This window comes from Nannospalax galili, unplaced genomic scaffold (genome assembly GCF_000622305.1).
Source record: "Nannospalax galili isolate Female #2095 unplaced genomic scaffold, S.galili_v1.0 scaffold772, whole genome shotgun sequence".
Taxonomy (NCBI): domain Eukaryota; kingdom Metazoa; phylum Chordata; class Mammalia; order Rodentia; family Spalacidae; genus Nannospalax; species Nannospalax galili.
The window spans coordinates 3216268-3236040 of record NW_008332097.1 but is presented as its reverse complement, the minus strand read 5'-3'; the positions used below and the strand labels follow the sequence as shown (position 1 = coordinate 3236040).

General features: G+C 38.7%; 1 protein-coding gene across 6 annotated transcripts in view; it reads left to right on the top strand.

Moving 5' to 3' along the window:
• Positions 1 to 19773, top strand: part of N4bp2 (NEDD4 binding protein 2) — a 108227-nt gene that overhangs the window by 64083 nt on the left and 24371 nt on the right. For all 6 annotated transcript variants that reach the window (XR_003848581.1, XR_003848580.1, XR_003848578.1 and 3 more), the window contains 3 exons: positions 3565 to 3703; positions 10892 to 11080; positions 13767 to 13935. Coding sequence is in view for 1 of the 6 variants with exons in the window: in XM_029560702.1 (XP_029416562.1) it covers positions 3565 to 3703; positions 10892 to 11080; positions 13767 to 13935 (497 nt within the window). In the remaining 5 variants the exon portion in view is untranslated. The remainder of the gene's footprint in view (positions 1 to 3564; positions 3704 to 10891; positions 11081 to 13766; positions 13936 to 19773) is intronic.

Here is a 19773-nt window from a genome sequence, read left to right as displayed (position 1 = left end):
GTTCTTTTTTGGAGTAGTCCTTCTAAACAATAAGCTTTTTGGTTAATAGGTTGGTCTATTGTTTTATGGCTTACATTTATTTTTTTAAGATTTTTAAAAATTATTTTTAATTATATATATGTGTGTGTCTGAGTATCTGCACGTTAGTGCAGGTTTTGGGTCCCCATGGAGCTGGAGTTTCAGGCAGTTGTGAGCTGCTTCAGATGGGTGCTGGGAACTGAACTCTGGTCTTTTGCAAGAGCAGTATGTGCTCTTAACCATTGAGCCATTTCTCCAACTTGGTTTACATTTATTTTTGTTGATTCCTTTCTCAAAGTTTTTAAAAAAATTTATATTTTCAACTCTAGTTAGCTCATTTTCTTCCATTCTTTAATAACATGCATTTAAGGGTGTGAATTTTCTCTGTTGTTTTGATTTTGACATTATTTTCAAATTTTGATTATTTTTCAAAATATCTCTGATTTTAGTTTGCCTTTTTATTTGCCCAAGAACAATTATCTAAATGGAAAAATAACTTTGGTGTGAATAAATGTTCTGTTGCTTTTGTGTTAGAATATAAGCCTGGAGCAGTTCTAGTTTTTGGAATTTGAGATATTCTGTGTGCTTTTGTACTTGTCAGTTTTTATAAATATTACATGAATTACTTTATTTTTGACCCTAATGGAATGCTTTCCTAGAATTATATATTAAAGACTCCCAAATGTGGGGGTGGGAATAAGGAGGTCTTGCTGGCATATGGTAACTTTTCCACTGGGGCTAGGGTCAGAGGATTTGGAGGTGAAACAGTCCAAAGTTATGTTTCCTAGGACAGGTGAGGGGGCTGGAAAAATCCTTTTGGAGCATGGCCAGAGTGACTGGACAGTAGGTGGTTGATTGTCCCATGTCGTTGTCAGCAGCTGAATGATTCTCTTAGCAAACAGTAGCATCGGCTTCCTCATGGTGAGGAGGGTATTAGCCTCAGCTGCTGCTATTTGTCCTTGAGGGATAATCTTGGGCCACAACCCTCAAACACTAGTGTGGGAGAGTGACTCCTAGCCCTTTGAGTGAGTGGGTAAGTTTAAGGACTAAAACGGATGTGGATAATTGTTGGTTGCACCCAGCCCCTAGAAATTCTGTTTTCAGCGTATCTGAGGCAAAAAGATGAGAGAGTTTAAAGCTTATAGTCCCAAGTGACTTCCCTTCAAGGGTTGTCTTTAGTAAGTTGAAGAATAATGGCAAACAAAATATCAGACTATTTAAGATAACCTGGCTATCAGGTTCTCCCCCCACCAACCCCCAAGTGCTGGGGATTGAGCCCAGGGCCTACCATATACTAGTCAAGTGCTCCATCTATGACCTGTATCACTAGCCTAGCTATCACATTTCAAAAATATTTCTGTGTGGTCAGTTTTTCATTATCTGGCAAATGGACGAGATGAGAGGCATAAATAATGTGAAATAATGAGCCATATAAAATCATAATTTGGAATGAGTTTCTTTAGATAATGAACATGAGTGTATCAGATGTTGGTTAATTTGCAGAATTCATGTTCCAGACTATATACTATCACCATGAAAAACCTGCCCAAATAATGTAGGACCGAGGTAGGACAGTGTTTTACTTTCCTGTTTTGCATTTCTGTTTAAACTTTTTTTTTTTTAAAAAAACTAGAACCTCATGGTATAACTGGAATTTGATACAATAAAATTATCACCTTAGAGATATATTATTTGTGGTTTTTTTTAAATAAGCAATTTAAAATTTTTTATTTTTTATTATGTGTATGAGTGTTTTACTTGCATGTATGTAAGTGCACCACATGTGTGCAATGCTCACAGAGGCCAGAAGAGGGTGTTGTATCCCCTGGAACTGGAATTGCAGATGGTTTTTAGCCAATATGTGGGATGCTGTAAACCAAACCCAGCTCCTCTGCAAGAGCAGCCAGTGCTCTTGATCACCGGGCCATCTCTTCAGCCCTGTGTCTGATTTTTGAAGGAAATTGAAACTAGAGTCCACAAAAGATTTAAGGAATACAGATGATAATATGAAATTTGTGGCTTATCTGCTTGGAATTTGTGGTTCATCTGCTTGGAATAAGGCCAGAAATTCAGAGTCTGGCATTATAGACATGCCACAAGTTCCAGGCCAGCCAGGGCTACGTAGCTAGATCTCGTCTCCTTACAAACAAATAAGAAATTAGAAATTGAATTATCAGTATTATCTCCTCCTACAATTTTGGTGCTGGGAATTGAATCCAGAGCCTTATACATCATCTTTATTTTTAAAAATTAGCTTTAAAACATTTTTTTTTGAGATAGGATCTCATGTAGCCCAGGCTGTCCTCAAATTTGCCATGTGACTGAGAATGACTTTGAACTTCTGATCCTCCTGCCTCTACTCAAGTGCTGGGATTACAGGCATGTGCCATTATGGCCAGTTTTATGTGGTGCTGGGAATCCTATCTAGGGCTTCATGTGTGCTAGACAAGTGCTTTACCAACTTGGCCACATCCCCAGCCAGCTAAGTTAATTTTAACTGGCACACACGTGCACACACACATGCTTGCATATGTATACAAGTTCCTTTCACCATGTTAATCTTGGAAACTGAATTCAGACTGTCAGGCTTGGCAACAAGAGTCTTTCTTTACCTGCTGAGCCACCTCACCATCCCACTTACCATTTTATTATGATAAACTTTCAACATCCTTTTCTAGCTTCTTGAAATGTGCAGTATGTAGTTGTTATCTGTATAATCACCCTACTGTATTAAAAGCACAACAGAACCTCTTGCTCATGTCTAATTGTAACTTAGTATCCATGACTCTCCCCACCCCTTACTCTCCCAATATTACTTTCTTTCAGTGCTGAGGATTGAACTCAGGGCCTTATGTATGTTAGGCAAGTTCCCTATCACTGGGCTGTATCCCTAGCTTTTTGATATTTTTATTTTGAGAAAGAATTTTGTCATGTAGCCCAGGCTGGCTTTAAACTTGTGGTTCTGTCTCAGTCTTCCTGAGTAGCTGGGATTATAGTATGTGCCATTGTGCCTGGCTTGACATTCATTTTTGAGGGGGTAGCTCAGTGGTAGAATGCCTACCTGGAATGTGCAAGACTCTGGGTTTGATCCTAAGCATTGTTATTTTAAGTATTTGAGAACTTATTACTTATTATTTTCCCTCAGATCACTCTTGAACTTTTGAGATACACAGTGAACATTTAATTTCAATATTGAAAACTTAAAAGTAAGCCAGTTTTTCATATTAACTTAAAAAAAAAAAAGATTTTTATGTGTGTGTTTGCCCGCATGTAATTATGTGCACCCCATGTGTGCCTGGTGCCCACAGAGGCCAGAAAAAGCATCATATGCTCTGGAACAGGAATTAGACTGTTGTGAGCTACTGTGTGGGTGCTGGGAACCAAACCAAGGTCCTCTGAAAGAACAGCGAGTGCTGTTGACCTTGGAGCCATCTCTCTAGCCCTAGTTTTTTGTATTCTTATAAAATGCTTTAAGATTGCTTATGGTCATGTCTCCACAGGCCTTTCATTTTTATTTATTAACATATTATTTTAAATTTTCTGCAGTTATTCATTGGAACATACAGTGCAGTTTCTAAACTGTGTTCTTGAAGGAGACCCTGTGAAAACAGTTGTAGCTCAAGATTATGTTCACCAAAATGAGAATGTCATTTCTCATACTGCACAGAAATCTAAAGAGAAAAAGGTACAGAGTTACCAACTTGCTCTTTTACTCTAAAGGTAGATAATTGTATATAAAAATATTGTTTGTTCATTGAATGTAATAATTTTTCTACCATTTTGACTTGAATGAAAATTTAATGGCCAGCAGCATATTTGGTTTTTCTAACACAAAGATGTGTTAGAAAAAATGAATTTATAGCCATTTATGTTCTTTGTTTAATATTGGTGTACATGATGACCACTTGAATTCCCACAAATTTGGTGTAGGCTCTTCTATGTTGTCCCAATAGAACATGAGGCATAATTGAATAGCAGTGGCTCTTTAGTATCATATAGATCCTAGAGTCTAAATGTGTGGACAAAAGTATTTAAGCTTGAGTGACCAGACTTTTTCCTAAGTGTTTGCACCATTTTACCTTGGAATTGTTATCTTTATACTACTTTTTGATTACTTATTGTAAATGCAAGAAATGTAATTGATTTTACATAGAAATCTTGTTTCAGCATTGGATTTTAAGAATTTTTTATTATATATTAATTTTATATAATAATGGATTTCATTAGGACATTTTCATAGGTATATAATGCATTTTGATCATATTCACCCCTCTTTTATCCCTCTGCTGCTGATCAACTTTCTCTTACCAACTAGTCTCTCTTCTACTTTCCTGTCTTTTTCTGAGTTTCATTAGGGTCACTTACAGGATTATGGGCATGTTTTACTAAATTTTCCCCTTCCCGCTCTCTGTTTGACGTGCCCTCACTCACTCAGGGTCTTGTGGTCCTAATGCGGATTGACGAACCAGCATACCACAGTTCTATTTGAATTTTGCATAGTTTATATGACATTTGGGAGGGAGTGACTTACAAAGAAATGGCTTCCCGTAACCCATGTGCCATTCAAGCCTGCCCGTAGTCTCCATCAGCTTTAGAGTGCTGGCCCCACGTGCTGTCTCACCCCACAATCTCTCTCATCTCACCCTACAGAGCCTGCAAGAGGGCAGAGTGACCACCCCCACTGAGACAGGGTCTCCCTGTAATCCCAGCTGGCCTGGAACTCATTATGGACACCAGGCTGGCCTCCATCTCACAGAGATCCACCAGCCTCTGCCTCCCAAGTGCTGGGGTTAAAGGTGTGGGCCACCGTGCCTGGCTTCCATTTTAAACTTTTTTCTGTTTTAAGACAGGGTTTCTCTGTGTAGCCCAGGCAGGCTTTGTACTTGAGAGTCTCTTGCCTCAACCCTTCCAAGTGCTGAGATTATACACATGTATACCAGTAGTTCTGTCCTCCCCCCATCCCCCTTTTTTTTTCTCCAATTGTGTAGTAGATATATAGGACTTGGGTAGTTTAGGTATTTGTTTGGCCTGCTGGTGCTGTTCATGGAACAGGAACCAAATGATTCCACTGATGCCTCTAGCTATCTGGAAAAAACATGGTACTATAGATAGATAGATATGTTACATCATAAGATAAGAGGGTGTACAAGATGGTCACAGTCTCTCTTAGGTCAAACTGAGTCTGAAGAGTGCTTCTTTCTTGGTGTTGGTTATTTTGGTGATAAGGGGGACATGATAGGGAGGATAGATGTGTGCTCCAAGATGGTTGGGAAATATTTCTAGGAGAAAAGGGGTTTCTAAGTTATGTTAGCCTTGGCAAAAAGGTAAACTTTTAAAGTTATTTTGGGAACTACTTTTAATCTTGCTCACAACATGTGGTTGTCACAAAACAAAAACTTTTAGAATTTGTGTGCAAAAGAACCATGTTTCTTCACTATCTCCGATACTAAAAAAACAGTAGTGGGTGTTTCACAGTGCCAGTAACATTTTGGTTTGAGTCTTTTCAAGAAAATATCATTAATATTTTTTAATGAATAATACTACTTTTATTTTCTTTAGTCTTTGTTGAAATGATGCAGGTTGACTGCCCATAGAAAGTAGTTTGGGTATCACAATGCATTATGTCTTTAATAAGAGAATGAGGTATTTATTATGTGATTTTTTTAAGCACTTATTTTCTTTGTCCCTTTTTAATGAAGTTGTAGTAAATCATGTCAGTATGAAATGGATCAAAAAATAAATCTCAGTTGTATTTTAAGAGGGCATTTGAGACACATTTTTCATTGTATACTGTTTTTTTTCTTTAAAACAATTTTTTAAATTGAATTTTTGTGAATTTCATATAATATATTTTGATCATATTTAGATCCCTTCCTGTATCTGTACCCTCCCTCTTAATCCCACCCCCCCACCAAATTTTGGTACTCTAATATATAAAGCCTATAGAGTCAGGTTTGTGTCCCCAAATGCCCTTCAGTGTTGTTCCATCTACTGGAGCCTGATCAACTTACTAAAAATCTCACCCTTAAATGAGACTTACTATCCCCCTCCCAGCAGCCATTGGTTGCCAATAGTTCATCAGGTAGGATAGGAGTTTCTTACCTACTTTCCCACATCTATGCTAGGATTTTGTCCATGCTGTCAGTATTGTTGTGAGTTCATGTGAGTAGCTGCATAGCTGTCTAGAAAACTGTTTCCTTGTGGTCATCCACCATCTCTGACTCTTAGACTCTTTCTGTCCTCTCTTCTACAATGATCCCTGAGCTTTGGAAAGCAGAAGTTTGATGTAGCTTTCCTATTCAGGATAGGCAGTCTGCAGCTTCTTATTCTCTGTACTTTGATTAGTTGTGGTTTGTTGTGTTAATCATCATCTGATGTATAAGGGTGCTTCTGCTGAGAGTTGAGAGCTGTATTAATCTATGGGTCTAACAATAAGTCATTAGAAATCAGTTTGATACTATATTTAGCAGAGTAGTTGGATCATTATAGAAGCTACTTAAAGTATATACATACACATTATTTTAAAAAAGGTTAAAAGGGATTACTTTATAACAGGGGGACATTGCCCCTACTGGACACAATAGGCTTGCAAGTAAAAGTCCAGTGGCAGGAATGGATTCTATTTTGAAGCTGTTGACCACGGGTTCCATAGACACTCAAACAGTACTAGCCATTGTCCTTGCTCCTGGTTATCCACCAGAACGTCACAATGAGACCTTATTGCTGAAGACACTACATATATGAACTGTTGAACAAATAAGGAGAAATGAAGCTGGTTCTTTCTCCAAAGCCTCATCTCTACTCTCTTAGCTTTTATAGTGCTGGAAGGTGCTTTGTAAGCTACCTGAAGAGAAAATATGACCCTTACCCAACTGTGAATTCTGTGAGCTACAACAACTGACCCAGCAAGATATGCCTGCTGGTGCAATAGTGGCATGAATATTACAGGAGTAAGCAACTACTTTTTAAGTGGATTTAAGGCTTGCTTTATAAGATAGAGCCCATGTCTGGTATTGATATCAGGCCTAGAAACTTGAGGCTAGACAGCCCACAGCCCATGGGAGAAAGCCTAATAGAACTATTCTGATTTTCTTTTTTAAAAACAAGAAATGAAGATTCTTATCGTAGAATCAAATATAATTTATGCTTTTAAAAATATTTTATTTATGGGGCTGGAGAGACGGCTCAGTGGTTAAGAGCACTGACTGCTCTTGCATAGGACCTGGGTTCGATTCCCAGCACCCACATGGCAGCTATGAACCGTCCTTAACTTTAGTTCTAGGGGAATCTGATATTTAAAAAAATTTTTTTAAATGTATTATTTTTATTTTGATGTGTACGAGTGTATTGCCTGCATGTGTGTAAGTGCATCTGTGTTGTACAGTACCTGCAGAGATCAGAAGAGAGTGTCAGATTCCCTGGAACTGGAGTTATGAATGGTTGTTAACTGCCATGTAGGTGCTGGGAGTCGAACATAGCTCCTGTGTAAGAGCATTTAAAAAAATTTTTTTAAATGTATTATTTTTATTTTGATGTGTACGAGTGTATTGCCTGCATGTGTGTAAGTGCATCTGTGTTGTACAGTACCTGCAGAGATCAGAAGAGAGTGTCAGATTCCCTGGAACTGGAGTTATGAATGGTTGTTAACTGCCATGTAGGTGCTGGGAGTCGAACATAGCTCCTGTGTAAGAGCAGCTAGTGCTCTTAACCTCTGAGTCATTTCTCCAGCCCTGATTTATACTTTTTAGTATCAACAGCAATAGAGACTCTAATTCTATAAACTATTATGTTCATAATGTTAGGTACTATGGGAATTTTTGTGATTCTTAGAAAGTTTTTATTTATCCTTTCCCAAGTTTTTTATGTTATTTAGGAGGCAACTCATGCACTAAAAATATATGAAGATTGATAGAAATTAGCTTGTGATTGAATATTTTTAGGAATACAAGAGGCCCCTTTTTTGTTGTGGGCTTTTTTCATAAAATAGACTGGGTATTTGTTGCAAAAATAAAAAGACTGATTTACAAATTTGGGTCGGTCAGTGAGTTGGGAGTATAGTGATATCTGTTATTTCAAGCCTCTGGCCTAGGTAAACAAAATAATATAGCCAGCTACTATTATGTATTAGACTAGTTTGTCCCAATCTTTCTTGGCTTATTTTTGCCAATTAGTGATATATGTATACTATATATATCATATAATTTTATATAGTACTTAAAATAAGTGATAATAAAGTTTTAAATCTATGGTGGTGCATGCCTTTAATCCCAGCACTCGGGAGGCAGAGACAGGTGGACCTCTGTGAGTTCGAGGCCAGCCTGGTCAACATAGTTAGTTCCAGGCCAGCTGGGGCTACAGGGAGAACCTGTCTCAAAAGACCAAAAAATGAATAAATAAATAAAAATTTAAGAAAAATAGGGGCTGGAGAGATGGCTCAGCAGTTAAGAACACTGGTTGTTCTTGCAGAAGACCCGGGTTCAAATCCCAGCATCCACATGGCAGCTAACAACTGCCCATAACTCCAGTTCCAGGGGATCCGACGGCCTCTTCTGTTCTCTGTGGGCATTGCATGACACAGGTGCACTTACCTACATGCAGACAATACACTCATACATATAAAAATAATAAATGTAATCATGTGCATATGTCTAGGCACATGCCTAAAGAGGCTGTTAGAGCACAGGCAGGCCATCATGGGTGCTGCTCCTGGCAGCTGGGTGGCTGTGGAAGCTGGAACTATGGTGGTATGGGTGCTCTTGGTCGAATATGTAATGTTCAAGCCCAGAAATGCCTTATGAAGATTGACAGAATTGCATTTGTGGTTTTTTTAGACATTGAAGAAAGTGAAAAGTGGGCAATTTCTTGGAAGGTATTTCATACTGGACACCAGGGAAGACAGTTTTGGATGGTATATTATCATACACAGAACCTACCTTCCAGATCATCACGGGTTGAAGTCATTAAACTTACCTACATTTCAAAGGTTAGTGATGCAACTGAGCTGAGGCTGAAGATGGAGTATAATCCTTGACAATATTTCTGACAAAATAGTATTTTTCAGATTATTTTGAATTCTAGTAACCTACTGTATTAGCTAATTATATCAGTAAAAGCATGTTTATCTATAGTATTGAAAATTACAAATTTTTTTGGTTTTGGTATTGAGTGCTCATAAAAGACTTATTAAATTACTTGATATGTCATGTGTGGCTTGTAATACTTTTAAGATTTCCCTCAATTAAAATCATATATCTCTTAGGATAAACTAATAGATTGCTGTTTGTAAACAGTTCTCTGCTAATAATGCTTTGAAGAAATTAGTGAAAGTCAGCTTGACTTAGAAATGACTATATTTCAAAATTTTAAACAATGGCTCTTGATAATTCTAGAGACATTTGAATGTACTGTCCAAGGATATTATTTTATAAATACAGTTTTCTTACTTGGCGGAGAGCACTGGGGAACTTTGCATAATTATTATTTTTATTATCTTATGTTTTACATTAGAGTGGCTTTTGCTTCTTTAAGGATCTGTTTTGAATAATTATTATATCATGTGCACACACACACACACACGCTTGCTGTTTTTGGATTCTGAGACAGGATCTTGCTATGTAGCCCACACTGTTCTTAGTCAAACTCCCTTGTACTCCCTAGGGCTGGAATTACGTGCCACAGGCTTATTTTAAAAGGTTATTAGCAGGTTGAAACTTCCCTGTAAATGCTCTGATGATCTATCAGTCATGCTAACTTGAGAAGACATTCTGTTTTTATAAAGTATTCAGTTATTTTTAATTGGATTTCAAAACTATAAATTGCTACCTTGAAACTGAGACAAGATGTCATGTGGTTCTGCTTCATGTAGTCAAGGATGACCTTGAACTCCATCCTCCTGCCTCCACCCTAAAGTGGGGATTGCAGGTGTTTAACACTATCCAAGACTTGAAACTTTTGAAAAGGTTTAAATATAAACCAAAAATAGAAATTTCTGTGTGGAGTATATTAGTATTACTCTTTGATTATTTTGACTATTTTACCTTCTATCTTTTGGTTTGAATTTTTTTTTTTTTTTTTGGTCTTTTTGAGGTGAGGTTTCCCTGTAGCACCAGCTGGTCTGCTGGAATTTGCTATGTAGACCAGACTGGTCTCGATCTCATAGAGATCTGCCTGCCTTTGCCTCTGCCTCTGTAGTCCTAGCCTTTTAGCTTGATTTTATGATCTATTTGTATTTTAACAATTTTAAAGAACACTTCAGTGTTTTCTAAGAGTGGTTAAAGAAGGGGTAGCATTAATGTCATGAAAAAGTTACTGGTAGTCTGTAAATGCTTGACCTAAAATTAGACACTGAGGAAATCTCTTTGGAGGAAAAAAAAAGTAAAAGTTAAGGGAGTCTACTTTTTAAAAATATTTTATTTGTGATTTTTTATTTTATGTATACGAGTGTATTGCCTACATGTATGTGCGTGCACCCGTGTCATGCAATGCTGCGAAGGTCAGAAGAGGGCTTCGGATTCCCCTGGAACTGGAGTTAAGGATGGTTTGTAGCCGCCATGTGGGTGCTGGGCATCGAATCCGGGTCCTCTGCAAGAGCAGTCAGTGCTCTTAACCCGCTGAGCCATCTCTCGAGCCCCAGGAGTCTACTTTTTTGTTTTTGTTTTGTAGCAATCTCTTGAAGTCCAGACTGGCCTCCAAACCTCTGTGTGACCAGGCTGGCCTTGAACTCTTGATCTTCCTGCTCCACCTCCCAAGTGCTAGGATTATAGACTTGTGCAACCATGCCTAACTAAGAACCTTGATTTTATATGCATTTTCTGGAAATGAGGCAAACATTAAAATTTTTTTGTTTGTATATTATTTATTGTGTAACATCTAGACAAAGAAACCAAAGGAGACAGAAGATACCCCCAGTGAGCCATCTTTTCAGGATTTTGAGTACCCAGAGTATGATGACTACAGGGCAGAGGCTTTCTTGCACCAACAGAAGAGGAGTGAATGCTACAGCAAAGCGAAGGAAGCCTATCGGATGGGGAAGAAAAATGTGGCCACCTTTTATGCTCAGCAGGTAAAGTAGAAAACCCATTACAGTTTGTTTCTTTGTCAGGTGTGGCATTAAGTGACCTTGAAGCATACAGTGCTATACATGTTGTAGCTTGACTTCACTGTGTGGGGATGAATTTAGAGATAATATAAGTGACATGTAAAGTGTCCCGATATAAAAGAAACACATGTCTCATTTGAATGCTCAGTTCCTGTTGTTGCTTTTTTATGTATGCCTTGCATGAATTACAGTTTATTCTTTTTTTAAAAAAGTATTATTTTTATTTTATGTGTATGAGTGTATTGCCTGCATGTTTGTAAGTGCACCCATGTCATGCAGTGCCTGCAGAGGGCATCAAATTTCCATGAACTGGAGTTACAGATGTGGGTGCTGAGATTTGAACCTGGGTCCTCTGCAAGAGCAACCAGTGCTCTTAACCATTGAACCATCTCTCCAGCCCTCAGTTTGTTCTATAATACTCAGGGTTGAATTTAAGGCCTTGTACGTGTGAGGCCAAGCACTCTACGACTACTTCTCCAACCTTCTTTTAGTTTACTTTTTCTTTTATTTTTAAATATTTTATTTATTATTTCTATTTTATATGTATGAGTGTTTTGCCTGCATATATGTAAGTGTACCTATGTCATGCAGTGCTCATGGAGGTCAGAAGAGGGCATTGAATCCCCTGGAACTGGAGTTATAGATGGCTGTTAGCCACTATGTGGGTGCTGGGATTTGAACCTGGATCTTCTATAAGAACAGCCAGTGCTCTTAATTGCTGAGCCATCTCTCCAGCCCAAACAGGCTTTAAAAAAATACTATTTTTTATTTTATTTATGTGTATGAGTATATTGCCTGCATATATGTAAGTACACCCATGTTGTGCAATGCCCTTGGAGGTGAGAAGAGGCTCTTGGATTTCCTTGGAACTGGAGTTACGGATGGTTGTTAGCTACCGTGTGGGAACTGGCAATGGACCTGAGCCATCTCTCCAGTCTCTTTTTCTTCTTTTTAAGAAAAAAATCTTTTGAGACAGAGGTTCATTAAATTGTCCAGGCTAGCCTTGAACTTATGATTCTTGTGCTTCTGCCTTCCAAGTAGCTAGGAATATAGGTTTGTGACCTGGGATTTATGGTTGTTTTTCATAGTAATTTTCTTTAGTTTATATTGAATCATTTGGTGGGCTTCTGAACAATATATCATTTAGTCGCATGTGTGAACAGAAGTACTGGAAGAAAGAGGCAGAAAAGATTGTATTAGGGTGGAATTACATGGGTCTTACATTGTCTATCATGTTTGAACTTTTAGTAAAGCATCACTTTTTCTTTCTTGCATCTGTGTATATCTGTGTGTGTGTGTGTGTGTGTGTGTGTGTGTGTGTGGTGTTGTGTTGTGTGTGTGATGTATATATGTGTGATACATGTACATGAGTGTGCAGGCACCTGCTTCTATGCACATAACAGAGGCCAAAGGAGGACATTGGGTGTCTTCCATCACTCTCTCCTTTATTGCCTCGACACAGGGTTTCTTGCTGAATTGGAATCTTACCTTTTTAGCTAGGCTGGCTTTCCAGAGAGCTCCCAGGGTCCACCTGTCTCTGCCTCCCAAGGCTGGGGTTACAGGTATGCCCACCTTTTTATGTGAATTTGAATTCAGATCTTCATAATTTTACAGCAAGCACTCTTAACCATAAAGCCAAACTCCTTAACCTCCAAGCATCATTTTTATAGTCACAAAGAAGAAAGAGATAGTAATACTTTGTTTTTTTGTTTGTTTTTTTGAGACAGGATCCATATATATATATCTGACTGACCTGGAACTCATTATGTAGATCAGGCTGGCCCTTAACTCACAGAAATTCATCTGCTTCCACTTTCCCAGTGCTGGGATTAAAGGCACATGCCACTACACTTGGCATGATATCAGTATGTTTCAAGAGAGTAAAATTTCTTCCTGGGCTCATTTTACATGATAATGTTTTTATTTTTATTGTTCCATATGGCTTACTTTCTTGTAACTGAATATTAGGTGTCAAAGTGGTATAATCCTTTGAGCCTTAACAGCAGACCTTGAGGAATGACAACAGCAGACCTTGAGGGATGACTTCAGCAGGTAATTGGGAGATATTTGAAGGGATCAACAGGCTGAGACCTAGGATTATCAAAGAATATACTTTCTTAATCAAGTAATAAATCTGTTGAATCTTTCTTGAACTAGATATTGTTCAGCTAAGTTTCTGTTTATGATTTTTAGTTAATAAATTTGTTTTGGGGGCTGGAGAGATGGTTCAGCGGTTAAGAGCACTGGCTGCTCTTGCAGAGGACCTGGGTTTGGTTCCCAGTACCCACATGGCAGCTAACAACCATCTGTAACTCTAGTTCCAGGAGATATGATGCCCTCGGTGGGCAGTGCATGACACCAGTGTACCTACCTACATGCAGGCAATGTACTCATACACATAAAATAAAAATAATAAATAAAATTAAATAAATTTAAAAATAAAAATGTTGTTTTTATAGTGATAGAGTAGTTTAAGAACTATATTATTTACAGATTTTTTTCCTAAATTTTGGTTTGTTTTGTCTTTTAGCTTGTTATATCAAGATGTTAGATTTATTGTTTTGGCTTTTATTTAGGGCATTTTTACTTTTTTGATTGTCCAAGTAGCAAATATCTACAGTGATTGTTGGCAATGTGTTTATGGTTACAGGGTAGTCTTCATGAGCAGAAAATGAAAGAAGCTAATCACCTCGCTGCTGTGGAGATCTTTGAGAAAGTCAATGCCTCCCTGTTGCCTCAGAATGTTTTAGACCTCCATGGGCTGCATGTGGATGAAGCTATAGAGCATTTGACAACAGTTCTACAGCAGAAAACTGAAGGTAGGTCTGTGGTAGTAACATATTTTCTAATCACAGTGTAGATAGAACTTGCCAAACCTGGAGAATCTAAATGTGCAGGCCGAGACTGTCTGCCTCATTTGAAGACATTTGTGTTAGTCCTTCTTCAAAGAATTCTCATTGGGGTAACCATTGTGGTTTTCTTTTTAAAAACATTTCCTTGTTGGAATTATTTATTGTCCTTTGTTACATTTGTTAAAGGTTGGGAAACAGTGTAATCTGGGGCTCCTCTGGAACTTATACACGGGACCTTCCTTGAGTATTGTATATCTTTTGTTCAATAGATGTTTACTAAAATACAAAAGCAAATAGGGTAGTAGGATTTTGCATCTATCTGCACAGGTGGGATTTCCATCTGCAGTGTGTCAGTGCTTTTTCCTTTCTGCTTGGAGCTACTCGATGCAGGTCAGCAGGAAAGGCCTTACCTGCTGCATCCTAAGTTCTACATCTTCCCAGGGCCTCACCCTAAAATCTTCATTCTGACTCCATTCAATGTCATGCATTTCACATGTATTAAAACGTTGTTTTAACATCTTGTTTTGTTGTCATCATCAGATGGTAGCACTTCATGGAATGTTCAGTCAGTTTTAGTTATTTCCTCCACTCATACTGGAAGTCATTTCCTTTTGTCATTACTAGAATAGTTTTGAATTTTGTTTTCTATTTTATTGTGGAAATGCTAGTGATCCCTGCCTTAGCTGTTACCTTGTGGCTCCACAACCCTGCACACTGCTGTACTTTATATAGGTTCACCAAATCAGTACTTATCACTGTAAATTAAGTAGGATATATAAGATTGAAAAATCATCTATTTATTGTGAAACATTGCAAGCATTTTGAAAAGGTTACAGAATAATAGATACTTATACATCATGAGTCTTAAGTGACAAGTGATGACATTTTACTGTTTCTTGGGTTTGGAATGCTTCCTTTTATAGTTCTCGCCAATCTTTTTCTTCTTCCTTCCTTTCTAATGGAAATCAATATCTTACAATTATTCTACATCCTTCTTACCCATTAAAATGTCTTTATTATCTATGTATATATATTCAGTATATACAATTATTTTTATGGGCTTTAAAAAAATGAGTGTAGACTTGGTGAGATGGTTCAGCAGGTAAAGGCACTTGCCAAACTCATATTACAGAAACGATGAGAAATTTCACAGTATTGTTGAAGTTTGCTAGTATAATTTTGTCAGTGAATAATACTAAAAAATTATAGTAGACATATAGAATTGTGAATTTACATTCTAAAATACAATGAGGCATTTTTAATTTGAGAGCTTTAAAGTACTTTAAAAATTAACTTCCCAGACTGATTTTCCTCTCTAGAAGTTCAGTTAGGTGTTTTACATGATCTGTAGGGCACAGGGGAAGGCACACGGGGCTGTAAAGGAGTAATAGAAAGATGATGGAAAAAATCTTAGTGCCTGAGAATGGGAAAGGTCCAGCGTCAAGGCCTGGGTACCCAGGTCCACATGTAGAGTCAAGACCATGGCTAGAGAATAGTCCTCCAAAGACTAGACTGTAAATCATAGAAACCTCTCCTGTCCCCAGGATAAGGTCAGAATAAAGGCAAAGCCATTGCCATGTACAAACTGGGAACTCGGGGAAGGGAGTTGTAGGGAGTGCCGCCCCTCAGAGAAAGCTGAAACTGCTGCCCAACGTTGGGAAGTCCTCCATCCTCCAATCTTTTCTACCATCGCCCACCACAAGAGGAGTATGGAACTGTGGCTCACAAGAGGGGATTAGACCTCCAAGATTAACAGGAGGGGACCACAGCTCCAGCTCCTGCCTACCCTATACTTTAAAAAAATAGAATCCTGTCAGGAGTGGAGACACATGCCTTTAATCCTAGCATTCAACGGGGCAAGAGGCAGGCAGATTTCTGTGTGATGGAGACCAGTCTAGTTTACATAACAATCCAGGCCTACTGGGGCTATAAGGAAGACTCTGTCTCAAAACCCAAAAATAAATAAAATATTAAAAAATAGAATCTTGTGCTGAGGAGATGATGTTGTGTGACACTGTTCTTGGGGAGATATGAACAAACATCTATTTAACCCATATAGAGAAGTGTTGACAGACCAAAATAACGATACCACTAATGTCCAACTTGGTGAATTTTAGTGGGGATACTTTCAGGAGTGGGGGTGAGGGGCTATAGCAGCATGGCTGATTCTCAGGTAGCTGCATCACTGAAAAGCCTATCTTAGCCTAGGGGATGACTCATGGAAGCTGCAGCTCTGGAGTTCTCTGCACAACTTCCAGTAGCTCCGTCAGAGCCAGGCAGTTCCTTCCTGCTTCTTTAACCATGGGGAGGACCACTGTAAATCCCATTAGTGTCAGCTGTCCAATTTGTGAAGTTTGTTTAGTTCCTGAGTTCATCTTCCTCTAGGAGGGAACTTTACAATTCAGAGAAAATTACTACAGCATTTGGCTGTGAGTGAAGTGCTTGCCTTACCAGAGCAGTACCTGCATTTCATCCCCAGAACCCACACAAAAAGCCAGGGTGGGAGGCATGCACCTGGAATCCCAGTGATGGCGAAATAGAAAGTAGAGATGGTTGGATGCTTGGAAACTCACTGGCCAGTGAGTCTAGCCTACGTGGCGAAGCTCAGGACAGTGGGAGACCTTGTTTTTAGCAAAGCATTCCTCAGATGCCTGAGGAATGACACCTCAGGTTTTCCGTGCACACAGGTGACCTACCTAAAGAAACACGCACACACTAGACTGTTAAATCTTTTGGGGGGAAAAAGATCAAGAAAACAACTATAAAGATTAGAAAATATTTGCTGGGCATGGTGGTACATGCCTTTAATCCCAGCACTTGGGAGGCAGAGGCTGGTGGATCTCTGTTTGGGGCCAGCCTGGTCTAGTCTACATAATGAGTTCCAGGCCAGCTGGGGCTACAGGGAGACCCTGTCTCAAAAAGACCCCCCCCAAGAGAAATTTGAATACATTATTATTCTGGAGAAAAAAAAATTATGCCATGTATAAACGTATTATAAAACAATATTCTCTTCAACAATGTGAAGTCATTTAGACTCAATAAATATTTGATTACCTGCCCTATTCTACGTATCAAGTATCAAGAATAGAACAGTGACACAAAGATATATCACTGTCTTTATGGAGTTTACTGTCTAGTGGGGTGGATTATAGAACAGTTTCAGAAATAACTTACCATTATGAGAAAAATCTAGGTTTCCATGTTTCATTTAGGATAAATTCCCAAATTCCTATTATTGTATAATTCTTTGTTTTGCATAATTCCAGTCTCACTTTGTGTGTTTTGCTATATCTTTTCTGTATGTTCAACTAGGCTTTCATTCTTTTTGTTTTGGTTTGGTTTTTAACATATATTTTATTTATTATTTTTATTGTATGTGTATATTACTTGCATGTGTGTAGTGCGCCCATGTCGTCCAGTGCCCAAGGAGGTCAGAAGATGGTGTTGGCTCTCCTGGAACTGGAGTTATGGATGGTTGTTAGCCACCATGTTGGTGCTGGGACTTGAACCTGGGTCCTCTGCAAGAGCAGTCAGTGCTCTTAACCTCTGAGCCATCTCTCCAGCCCATTTTGTTTGTTTGTTTGTTTGTTTGTTTGTTTTGAGACAGGGTTTCCTTGTAGTTCCAGCTGGCCTGAAATTTGTTGTGTAGACCAGGCTGGCCTCAATTTCACAGAGATTTGCCTGCCTCTGCCTCCTGAGTACAGGCATTAAAAACGTGCACCACCATGCCTAGCTCACTTTCATTGTTTTAAAAAAGATTTATTTATTTTATGTGTGTGTGTGTGTGTGTGTGTGTGCACTATGTGTGTGCAGGTGCCCCCTCTAGCCCCATACTTTTGTTCCTGACACCCCGTGTTAGTTAAGCATCTTGTTAGTTGCTTCTCACACTCCTCATCACAATGTTTATAAAGTTTGTTGTATAATTATTTTGTATCTTGTCCAAGAATTGAGCCAGTGATTGCATCATCATTGTATGTGATGCTTGCTGCTCAGCAGTCAAAAACTTTAGTAAATGACTAAAGGGTAGATAGTGCTCTCATGATTTTTAAAATAAGAGCACTTATTTTTTTAAAAAATATTTTTGTGTGTATGTGTGTGTCTGGGGGTAAGTATATACCACATGTGTGCAGGTACCCACAGAAGCTAAAAGAGGGTGTTGTACCCCCTGGAGCTAGAGTCACAGGCAGTTGAGAGCCATCTGCCATGGGTGCTGGGAATGAACTCAGGTTCTATGGAAGAGCAGCAAGTGCTCTTAACCACTGAGCCATCTCTCTAGCCCCTCCTCTTATTTGTTGACCAATGAAATTAAATGTATGTAATGTGATAAGTTCATGATGATTTGATAAATGTATACATTAGAAAAGGATTACCACAGTTAAATTAGCCTATCCAGTTCATCATAGAGCTATCATTTGTGCGGTGAGAGCACTTAAGAGGCACTTACAAATTTCAGCATTACAAGTAGTTGCCATGCTGTACTTCTGAACCTCAGAACTTATTCCTTCAGTTGAAAGTTTATGCCTTTTGACTAACATCATCCCATTCTTGCCCCTGCCCCCTTCCCATGGGCTCCTGCTCCTGGTCCATACCACTTTACTATCTTTCCCTGAGTTTGACCTTTTAGGTCCCACATGTGGAATCATACTATTTTTTTTTCCCTCTATTTGACCTGTTTCACTTAATGCCTTTTAGTTTCATCCATGTTTTTCTTTTTAAAAAATAATTTAAAGTTATTTTTATTTTATGTGTTTGCATGTATGTAAGTGCACCTGTGTTGTGCAATGCCCACGGAGGACAGAAGAGGCCCTGGAACTGGAATTATGGACAGTTGTTAGCTGCCATGTGGGTGCTGGGATTCAATGGGTCTTCTGCAAGAATAACTAGTGTTTTTAACCATTAAACCATTTCTCCAGCCCCTCATCCATGTTTTTCAAATGGTAGTATTTCTGTCCTTTCTATTGATGACTAATATTCTCTTCCTGTATATAGAAACAAAATGTAGTAGGTCCATGTGATGGGATTTTTTTGTCCATGAAGTTTTCATACATGCTGTAACTTGGATGGACTTGTAGGCATGCTATATGAATGAAGGCAGATACAAAAGGCTATATACTTCGCAATTCCATTTATTTGAAACTCCCATAAAGACAAAGTAGATTAGTGTTTGACTGGACTGGAAATGGGTAATAGGAAGGAACTGCTGACAGGCACAGGATTTCTTTTTGAGAGGAGGGAGTGTTGGTATGTAACATTGTTAATATGTTAAAAAACAAAACAACAGAGCACCACTGAATTATACTTTCTTCTTGTGGCACTGGAGATTGAATTGGGGCCTCATACCTACTAAGCAAGCACTCTACACCTCAACCCTTTTGTTGTACTTTTACTTTGAGATAGGGTGTCCCTAAGTTCCCAGGCTGGAGTAGTCCAGGGTGATATTGAACTTGTAGCCTTCTTGCCTCAGCTTCCCAAGCTGTGATTTTAGGCTAGCATCAATAGGCCCATGTGAATTCTACTATTTTAAAGTGGAGTTTTATGTGATAAGAATTTTGTATCAATAAAAAAATGTAGAAAAGAAATAAATAGGATGCCCAAGGTAACATTTGTTCAGACTCAAGATAAAAAAACCTTTCTGGACTACTATCCTCAGACCTCTTGGGGTAAGTCGATAGCGCAGCTCTCCACGCCGGGACTCCCTAAGCCACATTCACCCTTCCATCCCCCCGCCTCGCCTTTCTATACTCCTAGTTTGGGCCCTGCGCCATTCCTAGTCTTGGGGCCCCAGACACCTGGGGAACCAATACT